Source organism: Alexandromys fortis, unplaced genomic scaffold (assembly GCF_014885135.2).
Source record: "Alexandromys fortis isolate MF-2015 unplaced genomic scaffold, M_Fortis_MF-2015_v1.1 scaffold_129, whole genome shotgun sequence".
Classification (NCBI taxonomy): Eukaryota; Metazoa; Chordata; class Mammalia; order Rodentia; family Cricetidae; genus Alexandromys; species Alexandromys fortis.
Window position 1 is genome coordinate 1567537 of NW_026068022.1, and position 17622 is coordinate 1585158.

Sequence of the window (17622 nt, forward strand, 5' to 3'; positions counted from 1 at the left end):
AAAATGAATACGTGAAAGACTGAGCAGGAAGACTAAAAGTTCAAGGCCAGTCTGGTCAACTTAGTGAGACTCTGTCTCAAAATAAAGGTAAAAACAAGATGGGGATATAGCTTAGTAGATCAGTGTTTGCCTAGCATTTGCAAGGACCTAGGTTCAATTCCCAAGATACTTAAAAAAAATATGCCCGATTCCAAACCTATATTTTTAAGCATCAAGATAATATTAGGAACTTCTTACGTATCATTATATGAAAGCCACTGTAGCTTCCCAGTTTAGGAATGGTGAGTACGGAGTTTGTCTCACCACTTCTCATAAAAAGGAAACATGGTGCTAGGGAGCAGAGTGTAAAGTTTTGAAAGGCTTTCCAGCTTGGATTTCGTTGAGAATTTCCAGCAACATTCATATTATGGAGGCAGCAACAGATGTGACAAAACCACAAACATAAGACTGAGATAAACTTCACTGCTGTACATTAGCTTGGAGCCTAACCACCTTCGAGGAGTTTTAGGAGAAAAGCTCCGGAAAGCAACGCTTACACAGTCTATCTATCTATGCATAAGCCAAGCTTCCCCGAATCACCACTACGTAATTAAAACCTTGATGTAGAGAACTATTTGCCTTAAATGAATCTTGTCTTTATCAACAGATATTAATTTCCCAGTGGAGTGGGCAGCCTTTAATCTTAGCTTTTGGGAGGCAGATAGGTGAATCTCTGAGAGTTCAAGGCCAGCCTGCTCTACAGAGCAAGTTCCAGGAGGCCCCAAAGTTACAAGAAACCCTGTCTTGAAAAACAACAACAACAACAAGCCCCCCCCAAAAAAAAACCAAAACCAAAACAAAACAAATATTTACCCGTGGAGCTGTTCTTAGGCTGTATAACTTTCATCGTTTTCTGTAGACCAGGTTGGCCTCAAACTCAGAGACTGACCTGCCTTTGCTTCCCCAGTGCTGGGATTAGGGCTGTACGCCACCGTGCCTGGCAACACTGATTTTTCACACAGACCATTTCATCATGTAAATTGATCTGATTTAATCATGTGGGCTATTACTGTACATGAAAACCAAAAGCACATATTCCCAATCAACAAATAATATGCCATATGAATACTAACCGCCAAAGCAATCCATATGTGCAGTTGTGTGTGTTCCTGTTTCAAAATACTGATAACTTCATCTCCCTCCGGTAACTGATCGAAGTCAAGTTCAATGACCTAAAACACAAAATAAATGTTTTTTTAAAACATTTCTTAAAATTCCTTTCTTAAAATTCACGATTTTTTGAATGTTCATCAATACGCACTTTACAAAGGGTGTATATTCACTTTCAGTGGGGTGAACTAATACATGTTCATATTTAGGGACCACATGGCAAATAGGTTGTAGTCGATTTGGTGAGAGCACAGAGAAGCAGACAAACCCTGTTAGTTGTCCTCCCACCACTGAACTATAAAATTCCCAACTACGTGCTTATTCAAAAACAAAATGAAACCTTGTATAACCTATAATCCAATAAAGTGTTGATGCCATAGGTCTGGGGTCTCGAGAAACACGACCCCAGAGGCCAGGCAAAGTTGAATGCCAACACAAAACACGGGGGCAGCGTTGTGTGTCATATGCGTGCCTGAAATGTGGGCACCAAAAACAAGAAGAAAAGTGTTCTGGGATATATATATCCCAAGACTACCGGATTTTAGAAATAAATTCTACCTCGATCAAAAATTAAAGTGTGAAATATCCAGTGAAGCTTTATTCAGACAAACCGCACATCACCCACGGTGGAGAGTGGGTCATGGCCACTCGGAGCGGCTAAATCTCGGGCCCCTTATCTCGCAGAGCGAGCTGTGTAACTATGTGTCTAGACAGACTCTTCTTCGAAGGCTCTAAGAGCGACCTCTGAGATCCCCAGGGAGGTTAAAAAAAAAAAAAAAGAAAGAAAGAAAAGATTGCGAGTTTGAGCAGCAGGTAGACCCGGGGGACATCGAGCGCCCTCTGCAATCGGTGAGGTTTACCAGGCGCTCACACCCCTGCCCCCGGAATTAGGAAGACAGCCGAGTCGAGGACTGTCAACAAGGAGAGGCTGCAGGCGAACTTTCGCGAAGTCCTTGCAGCCCGAAAGGCGAACAGGTGAACGGAGCCTCGGTCGGGGAGCTCTCCGCTCAGAAGCCAAGCGGAGCAAAGTCGGCGCTGAGATCGTCCAAGTTCACAGCCCTCCCCCGCTCAACACTCGGCACCTACCTCGTCAGTATCCCGGAGGGGAATCTCGATGGACCCTCGCGACATGGCGAGCTCGGGAAGAGGGCGCTCCTCACTCCGCCGCTCGGCAGCTCGCTGTCCTGGCTTCCAGCCGTGTAGCGGTGACCGGACCTCACAGCGCACCGAGCCGCTTCAGCTCTGGCTTCACCCTCTCTGTCGGCCGCTGAAACAACGAGCCTTTGACTGTGAGCGACCACTTCCGGAGGCCCCGCCCCCTGTCCCGGAAGCACTATCGGGAGGCGTGTCCCGCGCGAGCTCCGCCCCGCGGCTCTGGCGGGTTCCCCTCTGGAAAGACTGATCTTTCTGAGGTTGGGGTGTCGGCCGCAGGTGACCCGGACGCGTTCGGGAGCCCGGCGTCAGCCCGAGAGTGGCCCGAACGGAGGTCAGCACAGGCCCGCGCCCAGGGAGAAGAGCGTGGAAGGCAAAGCCACGCCCCGCGGCGGGGAAGGGCCTCTGATGACGAACTAGCACATGGGCGGGCCCTCGCCGGGACCCCCTAAGTTTCTCGGGGACAGCTCAATCACGTATCAGTGCTGTAGTCGTCCTGCAGCCCGTTTGTGCAAGTCACACTGGTGATATCTTTGTGACTAGTTTAAACAGACATGCTCGGTAAATTCCGAAGTTATGGTGATAAAGCACGAATTATTTTTATTTGTTGCATTATTTATTTATTTTGTTTGTTTTTCGAGACAGGGTTTCTCTGTGGTTTTGGAGCCTGTCCTGGAACTAGCTCTTGTAGACCAGGCTGGTCTCGAACTCACAGAGATCCGCCTGCCTCTGCCTCCCGAGTGCTGGGATTAAAGGCGTGTGCCACCACCGCCCGGCCTGCATTATTTTTTTTTATTTTATTTTTTTAAAGATTTATTTATTTATTATGTATACAACATTCTGCCTCGATGTATGCCCACACGCTGCCAGATACAGGTGGTTGTGAGCCACCGTGTGGTTGACTGGGAATTGAACTCAGGACCTCTGGAGGAGCAGTCAGTGCTCTTAACCTCTGAGCCATCTCTCCAGCCCCTGCATTATTTATTTTTATATGGGGACCGAATGTCAGACAGATGGCGGTCAGGAGATACGGTGTATTTTCCTACTTTGCCAGTCCTGGGGATCGAACTAAGGTCGTCAGGGTTGGTGCCAGGCAGCTTTACCTGCTGAACCATGTTGCTGGCTCTGTTTTATTTTTTTGAGACAGAGTCTCACTCTGTACCCCAGGCTGACCTGAAACCCCTGACCTGAGCCTTCTAATTGCTGCAGTTATAGACATGAATTTGGGCACCTGGCTTTTATATATTTCTTTATGGACTTATATTTCTTTGGAAGCACAATTAAAAGGAACCACTAGATTTGACTTAAATAAATCAGAAGAATTTGATTAAACCTAAATAATGAAATTATAGAACTTGGAAGAAAACATTTTAACTAATGATTTCATGATAGAAGAGTATTAAATTAGTTTTCTGTGTTTGGGGTAATAAAGTAAATAAGGGAAAAATCTCAAGTAAATAAGCGAGTAAAAAGTGCCAGTTTAGCTGGGCATGGCGGTGACCGCCTTCAATCCCAGCTCTCAAGAGGCAGAGGCAGGTAGGTCTTGTGAGTTGATTCTGTGAGTTTGAGGCCACCCTCCTCTATATATAGAGTTCCAGGCTAGTCTGAGACTTCATGAAAGAGAGACCCTGTCTCAAAACAAGCAAACAAAAGAACAGAGCTACTCCCACTCCCAACTGCAAGTATTTTTCAGGAATAGCCCCTGCTCTTCCTTCTCATTTCTTCTGCTGGGCCAAAGCCACTATTATCCCTTGGCCATCTTTACTTGATTCTTCATCTACTTTGCTTCCACGTTCCATCCCCATTTTTGCCATATTATACACTAGGTTAAAAAAAAAACCAAGCTGGGCGGTGGTGGGGCACATCTTTAATCCCAGCACTCGGGAGGCAGAGGCAGGCGGATCTCTGGGAGTTCGAGGCCTGCCTGATCTAGAGCTAGTTCCAGGACAGGCACCAAAGCTACAGAGAAACCCTGTCTCAAAAAAGCAAAAAAAAAAAAAAAAAAAAAAAAAAATTACATTTTGACTTAATGGTCGTGTAACTATTTACATGTGTTGGTGTACAAAAGAATTCCAAAATAGCCCGTAATGGAGTATAGGGTGGCCGGGAACAAAAGAACAGTTTCCGTTTTCATAAATGTTTGGATTAGCGCTTACCAATATAAATATAGTGCTAACTACATATGTAATTTTAAAACAAGTTTTTTAGGCAAGGTCTCACTGGGTAACCTTGAATGGCTTGTAGCTCACAGTGTAGATCAGGTTGGTCTCAAACTCACAGAGATTCATCTGGCTCTGACTTCCCAATGCTTGGATTAAAGGTGTGTGCCACCATACCTATCATAACTTAAAAATTTTAACTGCCATATTAAAACATAAAAGCCAGATGAAATTAATTGTAGTAATACATTTGTTTGTTTGTTTGTTTCTTTGTTTGTTTTGAGACAGGGTTTCTCTGTAGCTTTGGAGCCTGTCCTGGAACTAGCTCTTGTAGACCAGGCTGGCCTTGAACTCACAGAGAGCTGCCTGCCTCTGCCTTGAGTGCTGGGATTAAAGATGTGCACCACTGCTATAGAGATGGATAATTTGCATTGGTATGGATCTTGGTTTATTGATACAAATTTAAGGTCAATTTTGTTATATGTGTATTTCTGCTCTTGATTAAGGTATCGTGTTTGTGTAGCTCATTTAAGAATGTAATGTATAATTAAAAAATAAAGGGTAATAGATAATTATATGTAATAGTCAGGCTTGTAGTCATGTTAGTTAGATTTTCTAGATGTATAGAGATATATTTCAGTTAGATAGGTATTTTTCAAATCTTTCAGAGACCTTCAGAATATGGCATTTAAAATGTTTAAGAACTTAGGACTTTTCATGACCGTGAGACATGTCTGCTCCTGGCAACACCAGTTACTTCAAGAGGAAGTTGGGCATTGAAGAGGCTCCTTATGGAGTTGGCTAGCCATCTGGGCAAAAAAAACCTGCTCTTTCCTGGACTGCTTAATGAACCGGACATGTAGGACCCGCAGAGAAATGACTGAAGGGTGGGGCGGTCCTTTGGGGTTCCTACTTCATGAAAGAGTCTGCCAGACATTCTGCAGGACACAGAAAAAAAGTGACTGACAAACTGCCAATACAGGTGGAACTGTCTTAGAAATGTCCTGCTTCGTGGGAAAGTCTGCTGGATACTATGGGCCTGTAGGCTGAAGATGGATGCTCCAATGATACAGAAGAACATTGGGTGACTGTCTAAGCAGCGAGACGTCTCTCAGTTCTAGAGTTCTGGAAGTATCTTACAATGCACTTCCTATTTACTTAGGTAATATATCCTCTGGAGTCTTTGATGGAGTTGAAGAATAGATAGGAAGTAGGTATAAATATTGTAACTGTAATTCTTGCTTAATAACTCTTTTGTTATATGTAATTTTGCTATGTTAAAGTTAAAGCCTTCCTTTTGTTTAAATAGAAAAGAGGAAAGGGTGTGGGAGGTCCTTCTGTCTATATGTTGCTTTTATTGGTTAATGAATAAAGAAACTGCTTTGGACCTATAGCAGGGCAGAAGTAGGTAGGCGGGGAAAACTAAGCTGAATGCTGGGAGGAAGAAGGGCAGAGTCAGAGAGATACCAGGGAGCCTCTGCCAGAGTCAGACATGCTGAAACGTTAGCTGGTAAGCCACAGCCTCGTGATACACAGATTAATAGAAATGGGTTAAATTAATATGTAAGAGTTAGCCAATAAGAAGCTAGAGCTAGTGGGCCAAGCAGTGATTTAATTAATACAGTATCTGTGTGGTTATTTCAGGGCTAAGCGGCCTCCTCCTGATACCACCACTGCCAGGCAGTAATGCATTTATTTAACTCAGTAAATCCAGGATACTATTATTTTAACTGATGGTCAATATTAAAGTTGAGATACAAGTTACATTTTTCCTATTAGGTCTTGGAAATCCAGCATGTATTTTAAACAAATATACTTAACTTAGTTGTTTTACTTTATTTGGGTCAATATTTATATTTTCTAACATTTGTAGTTGGAAAAGGAGTCACATACTTCGTTTTTCCATACTTTCAACGAATTAGAATTAAAATTCAGCCCTCCACTTGGACGAGCCATATTTCAAGTGTCCTCACATGCAGGTGATGAGTACTGTTTTGGGCAGTACAATACATTTATTAATCACATGACAAATCATATAAAAATACACACACTGCCAGGCAGTGGTGGCACTCACCTTTAATCCCAGCACTCGGGAGGCAGAGGCCGGAGGATCTCTGTGAGTTTGAGGCCAGCCTGGTTTTTAAGAGCTAGTTCCAGGACAGGCTGCATAGTTACAAAGAAACCCTGTATCAAAAAAAAAAAAAAAAAAAAAAAAAGACAAAACCAAACACACACACACACACACACAGAGTGGTGGGTGGTGGCTGTTACTCTGCATGTCTCCAAACCTCCAGGATACAAAGGTCCCTGTTAGATGTTTGGTCTTTCTTTACTGGTAACCAGAGATGTCCTAACTGATAGTGGAGAGCTCAGCGGTTCGCTAAGAGGAGAACTTTATTTAGATTGAGATTTGGAAGAAGTAATAATTAACAGGAAAGTTAGTGTGATTTGCGTGGGGTGGGTGTGTACTAGAAAAGGGAGCTCATGAATCCAGAAGAAAGCCACGAGACTGGAACACAGAGAGTGAGTGGCGAGTGGGTGAGCTTGCAGACTTCTGGCATGCTGGGCTTCAGCCGTGTAGAACAAAGGCTATGGCATTGGTCAGTGCTGATGTCGCACAGCAGGAAATGCAAAATACTCTGTGCTCTGAAATAAACCATACAGGACAATGTCTAATCAGCTAGCATCTCCAAGGGGGAGACTAGTTAGCAGTTCTCCTATGACACTGGTTCTCAGACAGAATAATTTATTTGCTGACTTTAAGTGTGAAAGTTTGGAGATAGAAGATCATTTGGAGCCGGGCGATGGTGGCGCACGCCTTTAATCCCAGCACTCGGGAGGCAGAGGCAGGCGGATCTCTGTGAGTTCGAGACCAGCCTGGTCTACAGAGCTAGTTCCAGGACAGGCTCCAAAGCCACAGAGAAACCCTGTCTCGAAAACAACAACAACAAAACAACAACAACAAAAAAAACAAAAACAAACAAACAAACAAACGAAAAAAGAAGATCATTTGGAACCATGTGAGAAAATGGCTCTTTTCCCACCATGAACTGACCAATTTTAAACCTGGAAACTCTGGTGAGTATACATCTGATGAAGCCGTCCTTTCCTGAACTTGCTTAAACACGTTTGCAAGATTTTTAATTTAAAAATTGTATTTAGTGTTACTGTTGTGTGTAGAGGACAGCAGACACCTCTAGGAGTCTCTTCTTTCTTTCATCTAGGGATCAACCTTAGGTGTCAGGTTGAACTTCAAGGGCTTTTACCTCCTGAGCCATCTCACTAGCGCACAGATGGTTTTGAATGGTTGTTTTTCTGTGTCTGAGAACGACTCTGCTATGGGTGCCTCCTCCCACCCCCTCCAGATTTATTTAAGTGTACATGTGAGTATATGGCACATGTGTTCAAGTGCCTGTGGAGGACAGAAGGAGGTCGTGGATGCCCTGGAACTGGAGTTACAGGCAGTTGAAGCACGTGGATGCCAGGTTGTTTGTCTACAAGAGCTGTACACAGCTGTAACCATTGAGCCGCTTCTACATCCCCCCCCCCCCTTTGGATTTTTGTCTTAGATGCAGTCTTACTGAAAAGTTTTGTTGTTGTTGTTAAGTATTTAGTATTCTGCCTGTATGCCTGCAGGCCAGAAAAAGGCACCAGACCTCATTACAGGTGGTTGTGAACCACCATGGGGATGCTGGGAATTGAACGCAGAACCTTTGGAAGAGCAGGCAGCGTTAACCACCGAGCCATCTCTTTGTTCCCTTTGCTTTATTTTTTCGAGACAGGGTTTCTCAGTGTAACAATACTGTCTGTCCCGGAACTCACTTGGTAGACCAGTCTGGCCTCAGACTCACTGAGATCTGCCTGCCTCTGCCTCCCAAGTGCTGGGATTAAAGGTGTGTGCCACCATTGCTTGGTAAAAAGTTTTAAAAGATATGCATTTATCAGTGAGAGAAAAAGAATGAGATATTTGATTCTGTGGCTTTAGATTGTTCTGTGAACTTGAAAATGCACTGGAAAGTGAAAGAAGGTGGACTTGGATTGCTTAGGAATTACCCATCCCAGTGGCACAACACATTGCTAATAGCTTTAAGGTAGTGGAGGAGTGAGTGGATTTAAGATGCATCTCAGTCTATCCACAATCAAGTGGTTAGCATCTTGAGTATTAGGACTTCCCAGGGCACTGGATATAGGGGGTCACTAAAAAATTATCATGCCAAGAAGACATTCCGGTTTCTGCATGAGCACTGGGTAGATGGGGTGTGTTTTCCTTATTTAGGAAAGATTAGTGGAGGACGACTCTAGGCTAGGGACATAGATCATATATTAGCGGTGTCTTTCTCACTGTCTCTGAGATAGTCAAAGACACATAGCACATAGGCATTTGGATATGAAGATCTGAACTGCTAAATACAAGTTCCTGACTTAGAAAAGTAAACCCGAGAGCGTCTGACATATAGATGGAGGCAGAGGCAGTGGATCTCTGAGTTCAAGATCAGCCTGGTCTACAGAGCAAGTACCAGGACATCCAGAGCTACACAGAGAAACACTGTCTTGAAAAACCCAAACCCGAATGAGACAGATAATACAATTGGCTGAGATAATCTAGAGAGAGAGTGGAGCATGAGCAGAAAAGGGTCCAAGTCCAGAGGAACTTCACGAACAGACGGCATGAAGACAGGGTAGTCAGCAGGCAGCCGCAGAGAGCAGTGGTAGGCAGAGGACCAGCTGCACAGTCCTGGCAAGTGTGACCTAGGCTCAGCTCCTGACATAGTGCAGCCAGCTTCTTGTTCTTCCCTGACTGTGGCGGATACTGATTAGATCAGATGTGTTAAAGCTGTGGATGCAGTTTCTGAGTGATTTCAAAGATTTTGTTTCACTTAGCTTGACTGAGCAATGTCTGTTCACAAAATGCTGAGCTCTAGTGGCTGTGGTGGCACACACCTTCAATCCTGGCTCTGAGGAGGCAGAGACAGGGGGATCTCTGTGAGCTGGCAGCTAGCCTGGTCTACATATAGAGTTCTAGATCAGCCAGGGCTAAACGGTGAGACCCCATCTACAACAAAACAAATAAACAATGAAAACAACAAAAATTCTGAGTTCCATGTTGGGCCTGTGTGCCCCAGGTCAGGATGAAGCAACAAGCATGCTTAGTAACCATGAACACATGAAGTGCGCCTTGTGAGGGCTGTCCTCTGTTGCTGGCGTGTAGTCGGTGGCCATGTTAAACACACAATGAGCCAACCTGGAAAACAAGCTACTTCATATTTTGACACAATATCTAAATATTAAAAGTCATAAGGAAAAGCTCATCTTTTTTTTCTTTTTTTCTTTTTTTCTTTTTTTTTTTTTTTTTGTTTTTTCGAGACAGGGTTTTTCTGTGGCTTTGGAGCCTGTCCTGGAACTAGCTTTTGTAGACCAGGCTGGTCTTGAACTCACAGAGATCCGCCTGCCTCTGCCTCCCAAGTGCTGGGATTAAAGGCGTGTGCCACCATCGCCCGGCTAGGAATAGCTCTTAAACAATACTTTACTTCTTCAATTAGATATCTTTTAAGTATCAGTGCACAAAGGGAAAATATTTTGGGCAGTTTGTACACATTGTTAAGAAGGTTTGAGGAGCTGTACATAGTTTGCTATGGCTTAAGTAATAACTAACACTGTACTTCAGGCTGGGGGACTTAACAGAAATTCATTTTCTCTCAGCTGCTGAGAGTTAAAGTTCAAGATGCTGGCAGGACAGGTTTTTTTCCCCCCTGAGGTGTTTTTCCTTGGCCTGCCTGTGCCTGTTTTCTGTCTGTGTGTTCATACTGTCATTCCCTCTGTGTGTCAAAGATCTTCCTCCATCTGCTCAGTAGGACAGCTCTCATGGTAGACTAGGAGTCACCTTAATGACCTTATTTTAATAGAATTACATTGTCAGTGATTCTGTCTCTAAATATACTCTAAATACTGAAACTTGAGACTTTAACATGGGCATTTTGTTTCAGCAGGTTACAATAACCGAAAAGGTTTTTCTGTAAGGAGTCTTTCTCTGTCCTGCCAGCCAGCTCCCAAACAATGACATGGAAATTTATTAATTATGAAAGCTGGGCCTTTGGCTCTTGCTATTAATCTACGCCCTGTCATGTACCACCCATCCTGCTTCCTCCATGTCTTGTTCCCCCCCCCTTCAGCAGCCCCCCATCTAGATTTAATCCTCCTTCTATTTCCTCTCTGTGTCCAGAAGTCCTGCTTATACCTCCTGCCTCGCTAATGGCCATTTAATGTTTTATTACACCAAATCATAGCAATACATCTTCACCCAGTGTACAAATATCCCATAGTTCTCCCTTTTGGTGTAAATAAAAAGGAAAGATATTAAGTCTAACATAGTAAAATTGTATGTAATAAGAACAATTATCAGGTAAAGATTACATTTACACAAGGTGGTTGGTAGCACACGCCTTTAATCCCAGCACTCAGGAGGCAGAAGCAGGTGGATTTCTGTGAGTTTGAGGACAGCCTGAACTACAGAGCAAGTTCTAGGATGGGTTCCAAAGCTATACAGAGAAACTCTGTTTCAAAAAAGACCAACTGCCCCTTCGAAAAATTACATTTGCAATGTCTAGTCTATCTATATTTGGCAAATTTAGAGACAATATACCATTATCTATCCTATCTTAGTGAGTCCAAAGTTTTGTCCTAATTTGCTTTTTATCCTAACTTATATTGCCAACCACAAACTATCCTTTTAGACCTTAAAACATTTTCTTAGATAAACAACTTAAGCTTTTATGTGTCTCAACCCTATATACTTTGCACCTCTTTTGTGGGTTTCTTTTCTGAATTTGGTAACAAGGAAAACTGTACCTATAACTATCAATCCCATCAAGGACTCAAAAAGGTTATAATATTACCTGAGTAAATAAGAAGTGTAAAGTAAGCAACTTCCAAAACTAAAAGAAATGATAAAGACACGGCTACCTGGACAGTCACCCAAGTTTCTCTGTAACAGTGGGACATCCACCTTCAGCCTACAGTCCTATAATATCTGACACATTTTTGTAAAGCAGGAATTTTGAAGGACTATTCTACCTTGTCTTGTCAAAGTTTGGCAGTCACTTTCTTTTGTGCCCTGCTTGTCCAGTTTGGAAAGCATACTGTCAGCAGGGCAGTGTCTTTCCCAGTAGCTAACTTTGCCACAATAAAACCAAAGTCCATATGGAGTTTCTTTGATGCCCCTCATCCTTTTTTGAAGTAAATTGGTACTGCCAGGAGCAGCCAAGTCTTACTGTCATGAAAGTCTTAGGTTATTAAAACATCTTAAATGCCATACTCTATAGGTCTTTGAAGTGTTTGAAGACCATCTGTCTATCTAAAACATATCTCCATTTGACCTTGAAAACATACCTAACATGGCCACAAATTTGATTGTTATACAATTAACTATTAACCTGTATTTCTTTTTTCTTTTTGTTTTTTCAAGACAGGGTTTCTCTGTGTAACAGTCCTGGATGTCCTGGAATTTACTTTGTAGACAAGGTTAGCCTCAAACTCATAGAGATCTGCCTGCCTCTGCCTCTCGAGTGAGCCACCATTGCATGGCTAACCTGTATTTCTTAATTATCCTAAGTACTTTGTAATAATAACTTTCAAGGACTAGGAATTTGCTTTACATTTTAAAGTAAGCTGAAAAGATATAATACCTTAAACAAGAGTAGAAACATATATACAGTATAACAAAAATAACCTTAAATTTTCATCAATATACACAAGTTTATACCAATGTAAAATATTTGAGACTAGTAGTTGTCCAAAAGTAGACTTAACAATCTACCCATTTATCTCATAATTTCTATGCTATATCCCACCTTTTTCTTTCAGAAAGAGATCTTTGATTCTAACCTTTATTCAGTTTTTTTCTTGACCATTATCAATAACAACTTGTAATCCTCCCCCCCTAAATGATAATAAATATACATAACCCAATGAAAGACCAAAAATCACCCATTCCACCCACCTCTTGGGAATGTGGGCTTTCCCAAGGGAAGCAGTTCTCTAGATTGCTTCCTGTTGTCTGGGGGCACTGTCATCTTTAAGGAACCCTGAAAATACTGAGATAATGGTCAAGTCCTAGGAGAGCTAGCTGTTTCATTTGTTGTCCAGTCTCTGTGTAATGAGACAGTTAGGGCTTATCTGAAGACCTGGCTAGAGTAGTGTGTAAGGCTGGACTATGTTTCAAATGTAGATTTTTGAGGAAACTGCAACAGAGGCATTCTGAGAGACTGAATCACCTGGACTACTTGTCTTCTTTATTGGTGTTCGGTCTTTTTTTCTTTCTGAAAATACACAAACTTTTAAAGGTAATATATATCTGAATTAACACAAGCATGGAATGTGCAGTTTATACAAGTCAGTTAAATATGATTTTTTGTTCTATGTTTGGTCATGTAAAAGGCATTTGTCAACTTTATGAGTCCATTTGGACTGTATAACCAAACCCCTATCCATACCATATGAAAGGATGACATATATTAATAAGTCATGAGGGCCCTGTAGCAAACAGGATTTATTGTGTCTCATTCAATCTCAGAGCTGTTCCCTTATAGAGGCATCAGCATACACATCACCTGTCTTGTAGTCTTTCTTGCTTTCTTTCTTATATCTGTAGCCTCAGATTTTCAGGAGGTCGCTCCAATCAAATCTGTCCTTCATTAATTTTGAAGAGAACCAAAATGTTTCATTTCTGGTAGAAACAAAGGCATAACCTCTTCTCCAATGCAACATATTTTCTGACTCTTATTTATTTATTTATTAATTATGTCTACAATATTCTGTCTGTGTGTATGTCTGCAGGCCAGAAGAGGGCACCAGACATCATTACAGATGGTTGTGAGCCACCATGTGGTTGCCTGGAATTGAACTCAAGACCTTTGGAAGAGCAGGCAATGCTCTTAACCACTGAGCCATCTCTCCAGGCCCCTGACTCCCATTTTGAAGTTAAGACATTTTAAAACTAATAGGTTGGTTTAATTTAGCACTTTCCATAATCCAATGTCTCTCATCAGCTATTGTTTTTGTACATTAGCATTTAAAACTCTAAACGTACCATATAGGATCCAGACACCCTATGTATTTCCCATCTTCATGTGGTTTTTTTAAAATACAACTTTACTCTCTCTTTAAAGACTTTACTTAATTATTTTAAGCTATTTTATTTTTCTATGATGGTCTATACCCTTTTTTAATTTTATCTGTTTAAAGGACAGCTTAACTATGAGCCTTCAATGGTCTCTGACTACAAGACAAACCTTAAACAGTCAGGTCAGCCACTGTGTGACTCTGACAGGCAGGGGGCTGGGGCCGTATCTCTGTACACCACTGAGCACCAGCTGCCCTGAGAGACTGCAGGACTAGGAATCCACATTTGGCTCCTTGTTTGTGAGTTTGAAACTTTTTTTTTTTTAAAGCTTTCTCAGGACTTATGTGGAAATACATCATATGTAACAAGTCTCTCTCCATCCTGCTAGCCAGCTCCCAAATAACGACATGGAGACTTATTAATTACAAAAGCTTGGCCTTAGCTTAGGCTTGTTTATAACTGCTTTGATGACTTAAATTAACCCATTCCTATCCATCTATGCTCTGTCATGTACCACCCATCCTGCTTCCTCCATGTCTCCTTGCCTCCCCTCTCATGTCTAGAGTCCTCCTTCTACTTCCTCTCTCTGCCTGGAAGTCCCATCTATACTTCCTGCATGACTACTGACCATTCAGCTTTTTATTATACCAATCATAGCAACACACCTTCACACAGTGTATAAATATTCCACAACACTTTCTTGCTAAGATTGCCTAGATTTTATGAATTAAAAAAAAAGAATGTATATCCTCAAAAATTCTTGGCCAAATCACCTAATAATTTGATACTTTAAGCTTTTGCTAAGGCTCCCATAGAGTGACAGGTATTGTTCCCATATTCCAGGGACTTGTGTTTGATATTTGTAAGGACACGGACTTAGGGTCTCAGACCCATGCTGCACTCATTAAAAGAATAAGTAAAAGGTCCAAGAGACTTGCCCAGAGTGTCAGAGGCCTGAGTGAACTGCCCAGAGTGTCATAGAGGCCCAGGAGCAGTGAGTGACCATTGGGGGCAATGACAGCAGTGGCTTACAGAAGCTATCATAAGAAGTTCCTCTGTGGGGCTGGAGATGGCTCAGAGGTTAAGAGCATTGCCTGCTCTTCCAAAGGTCCTGAGTTCAATTCCCGGCAACCACATGGTGGCTCACAACCATCTGTAATGATGTCTGGTGCCCTCTTCTGGCCTGCAGACATACACACAGACAGAATATTGTAGACATAATAAATACATACATAAATAAATAAATATTTATATAAAAAAAAGAAGTTCCTCTGGGAAAGAGCACCTGAGTACTAGCCATCATCCACTGCCAGTCTCCATACAAGATACCCCACTGCTGCAGTGACTACCAGAACCTCAACCCCACCTACACCTAGAGGAGTGATCATGGAAACCATGACCTTGCCTCCACCCGGAGGAGGACCACTGGAGCTGTGGGTCTACCATCACCTTGAGGAGTGACCATTTGAGCTTTGGGCCCACTTGCACCTAGAGGAACAATCACCTGAGGCTCTGTTTTGTCTGCACCAGAAGGAGCATCAGTGGAGCCGTAGACCCCAACTATACCAACTGGAGGAAGAGAGACCCCCCCTCCCCAAGCACGGGCTCCACCTATTCTGATTGGAGGAATAGATAGGTAGACAACAAGGGAAGAAAACACTCAACAATATAAAGAGCAATACAGCACCATCAGAAACTAGTGGTTCTATAACAGCAAGACCTGAACTCCCCGATACAGATGAAGCAGAAGAAAATCACCTTAAAATAACTTTAATAATAAAAGATGATTTCATTTCTTAAAGAAGAAATGAAAAATTCCATTAAAGAAGTGGAAGACAAACAAAAATATGGAAGAAAGCAACAAAATCCCTTAAAGAAAACCAAGACAAAGCAATCAAAACAGGTGAAGGAAATGATTTAAGACTTGAAAACTGAAATAGAGGCAATAAAGAAATCATAAACCAAGGAAATTCTGAAAATAGGAATTTCAGGCAAACAATCAGGAACCACAAATGCAAGCATAAACAACAGGAATACAAGAGATAGAAGAGAGAATCTCAGGCATTGATACAATAGAGAAAATAGATTCATTGGTCAAAGAAAATGTTAAATCCTACAAATTCTTAACACAAAACATACAGGAAATCTGGGACACCATGAAAAGACCAAACATAAGAATAATACAAAGAGAAGTCCAATTCAAAGACACAGAAAATATATTTAAAAAAAATAGAAGAAAACTTTCCCAACCTAAAGAAGGACATGCCTATAAAAGTACAAGAATCTTACAGAGCACCAAATAGACTGGACCAAAAAAAAGTCCCCTCACTACATCATCAAAACATTAAACATATATTAATAAAGAAAGAATAATAAGAACTTCAAAGGAAAACGGCCAAGGAACATATAAAGGCAGACCTATCAAAATTATATTCCACTTCTCAAGGGAAACAATGAAAGTCAGAAGGTCCTGGATAGGTATTATGCAGACAGTAAGAGACTACAGATGCCAGCCCAGACTGTTATACCCAGCAAAACTTACAATCACCATAGACGGAGAAAACAAGATATTCCATGACAAAACCAGATTCAAACAATACCTATCCACAAATTCAGCCCTACAGAAAGTACTAGAAGGAAACTCCAACCCAAGGAAGCCAGCTATGTCCACAAAAACATAGGTAATAGATGATCTCACAGCAGCAAATCCCAAAGAAGGGAAATGTACATACAATGCCACCACCACCAATAAAAATAAAAATTAACAGGAACCTAGCAATTGTTAGAAAACTAGCAACCACTGGTCACTAATGTCCCTTAATATAAATGGACTCCATTTGCTTATAAAAAGACACAGGCTAACAGACTGGAAATGAAAACAGAATTCATCCTTCTGCTGCTTACAAGAAACACACCTCAACCTCAAAGACAGACATTACCTCAGAAAAGGGTTGGGAAAAAATTTTCCAATCAAATGGACTTAAGAAACAAGCTGAAATAGCTATCCCAGTATCTAACAAAATAGACTTCAAACTAAAATCAATCAAAATAAATTAAGAAGAACATTTCATATTTGTCATAGGACAAATCCATCAAGAGGAAATCTCAATTCTAAACATCTATACCCCAAATAAAAGGGCATCCACATTTGCAAAAGAAACATTACTAAAGCTTAAATCACACATTAAGCCCCACATGCTAATAGTGGGAGACTTTAACACCCTACTCCTATGGAGCCCCCCCCCCCCCCCCCCCCCCCCCCCCCCCCAGCTGTTAAGGATGGAGAGGAGAGAGGCAAAATCTTGGAGAGTGCCCAAAAGGAACTGGGGGCAGAGAGGGTAGGGACTACATGCCTGTGACTTGGAATGTTTTGGGGGCCACTACATTGGATGCATGGTGATCCCCTGGAGTTCCAGAAAACTGTTGTCTCTTTGTTTATTATATTTAAGACTGGACTGACAAGGACTAAAAAAAGTAAGACAAAACTCAAATGTAAAATGCAGATGACTTGACAGCAGCCCGTCTAGGGTCTTTATCCCTAGCCCTGAGCCAGGCCTGATGGCAGACAATACACTGCCTGAGTGCTGAGAACTAAGCCTTGAGACTGCGGGAAATGCAGTGTGGCAGAGGATCTGGGTGGGGGCTGGGGGGTTCCGAGGCCAGGGAGCAAGGACACCTGAGATGGAGCGGGTGGCAAAATCACCGTGCACCCGGCTGAGGGCAGGGGAAAGTCTACTCAAAAGGCAGGCGGTGGAGCTAGTGACTGAGATAGAGCCGAACAGGGCAGCCCCTTCTCCCTTGTTCTCTCTCTGTATCCTGAGGGTCTTTGCCTTAGGCAGGAGAGAGGGACCTGCACGCGGGTGGCAGGGAATTGACCGCTTGCAATTAAGAAGACCTGGACAGAGGAGGGTTTTCCTTGGACTTCCCACGGGACGGGAGGGAGGGAGGGGGACATGATTGGGGGAGGGGGAGGGAAAGGGGAGGCGGAGGTGGGGAAGAGACAGAAATATTTAATAAATAAATTTTAAAAAAAAGAAAAAAAAA

At 42.3% G+C, this 17622-nt stretch overlaps 1 protein-coding gene across 1 annotated transcript in view; it reads right to left on the reverse strand.

The window, feature by feature from the left end:
- Window positions 1–2593, reverse strand: part of Ctr9 (CTR9 homolog, Paf1/RNA polymerase II complex component) — a 27245-nt gene extending 24652 nt beyond the window's left edge. Inside the window, exons 1-2 of the mRNA XM_050163382.1 lie at window positions 2236–2593; window positions 1113–1211 (exon numbers count right to left, since the gene is read on the reverse strand). Of these exons, the coding sequence (XP_050019339.1) occupies window positions 1113–1211; window positions 2236–2280 (144 nt within the window). The 5' untranslated portion in view covers window positions 2281–2593. The remainder of the gene's footprint in view (window positions 1–1112; window positions 1212–2235) is intronic.
- Between the last annotated feature and the right edge of the window lie 15029 nt (window positions 2594–17622).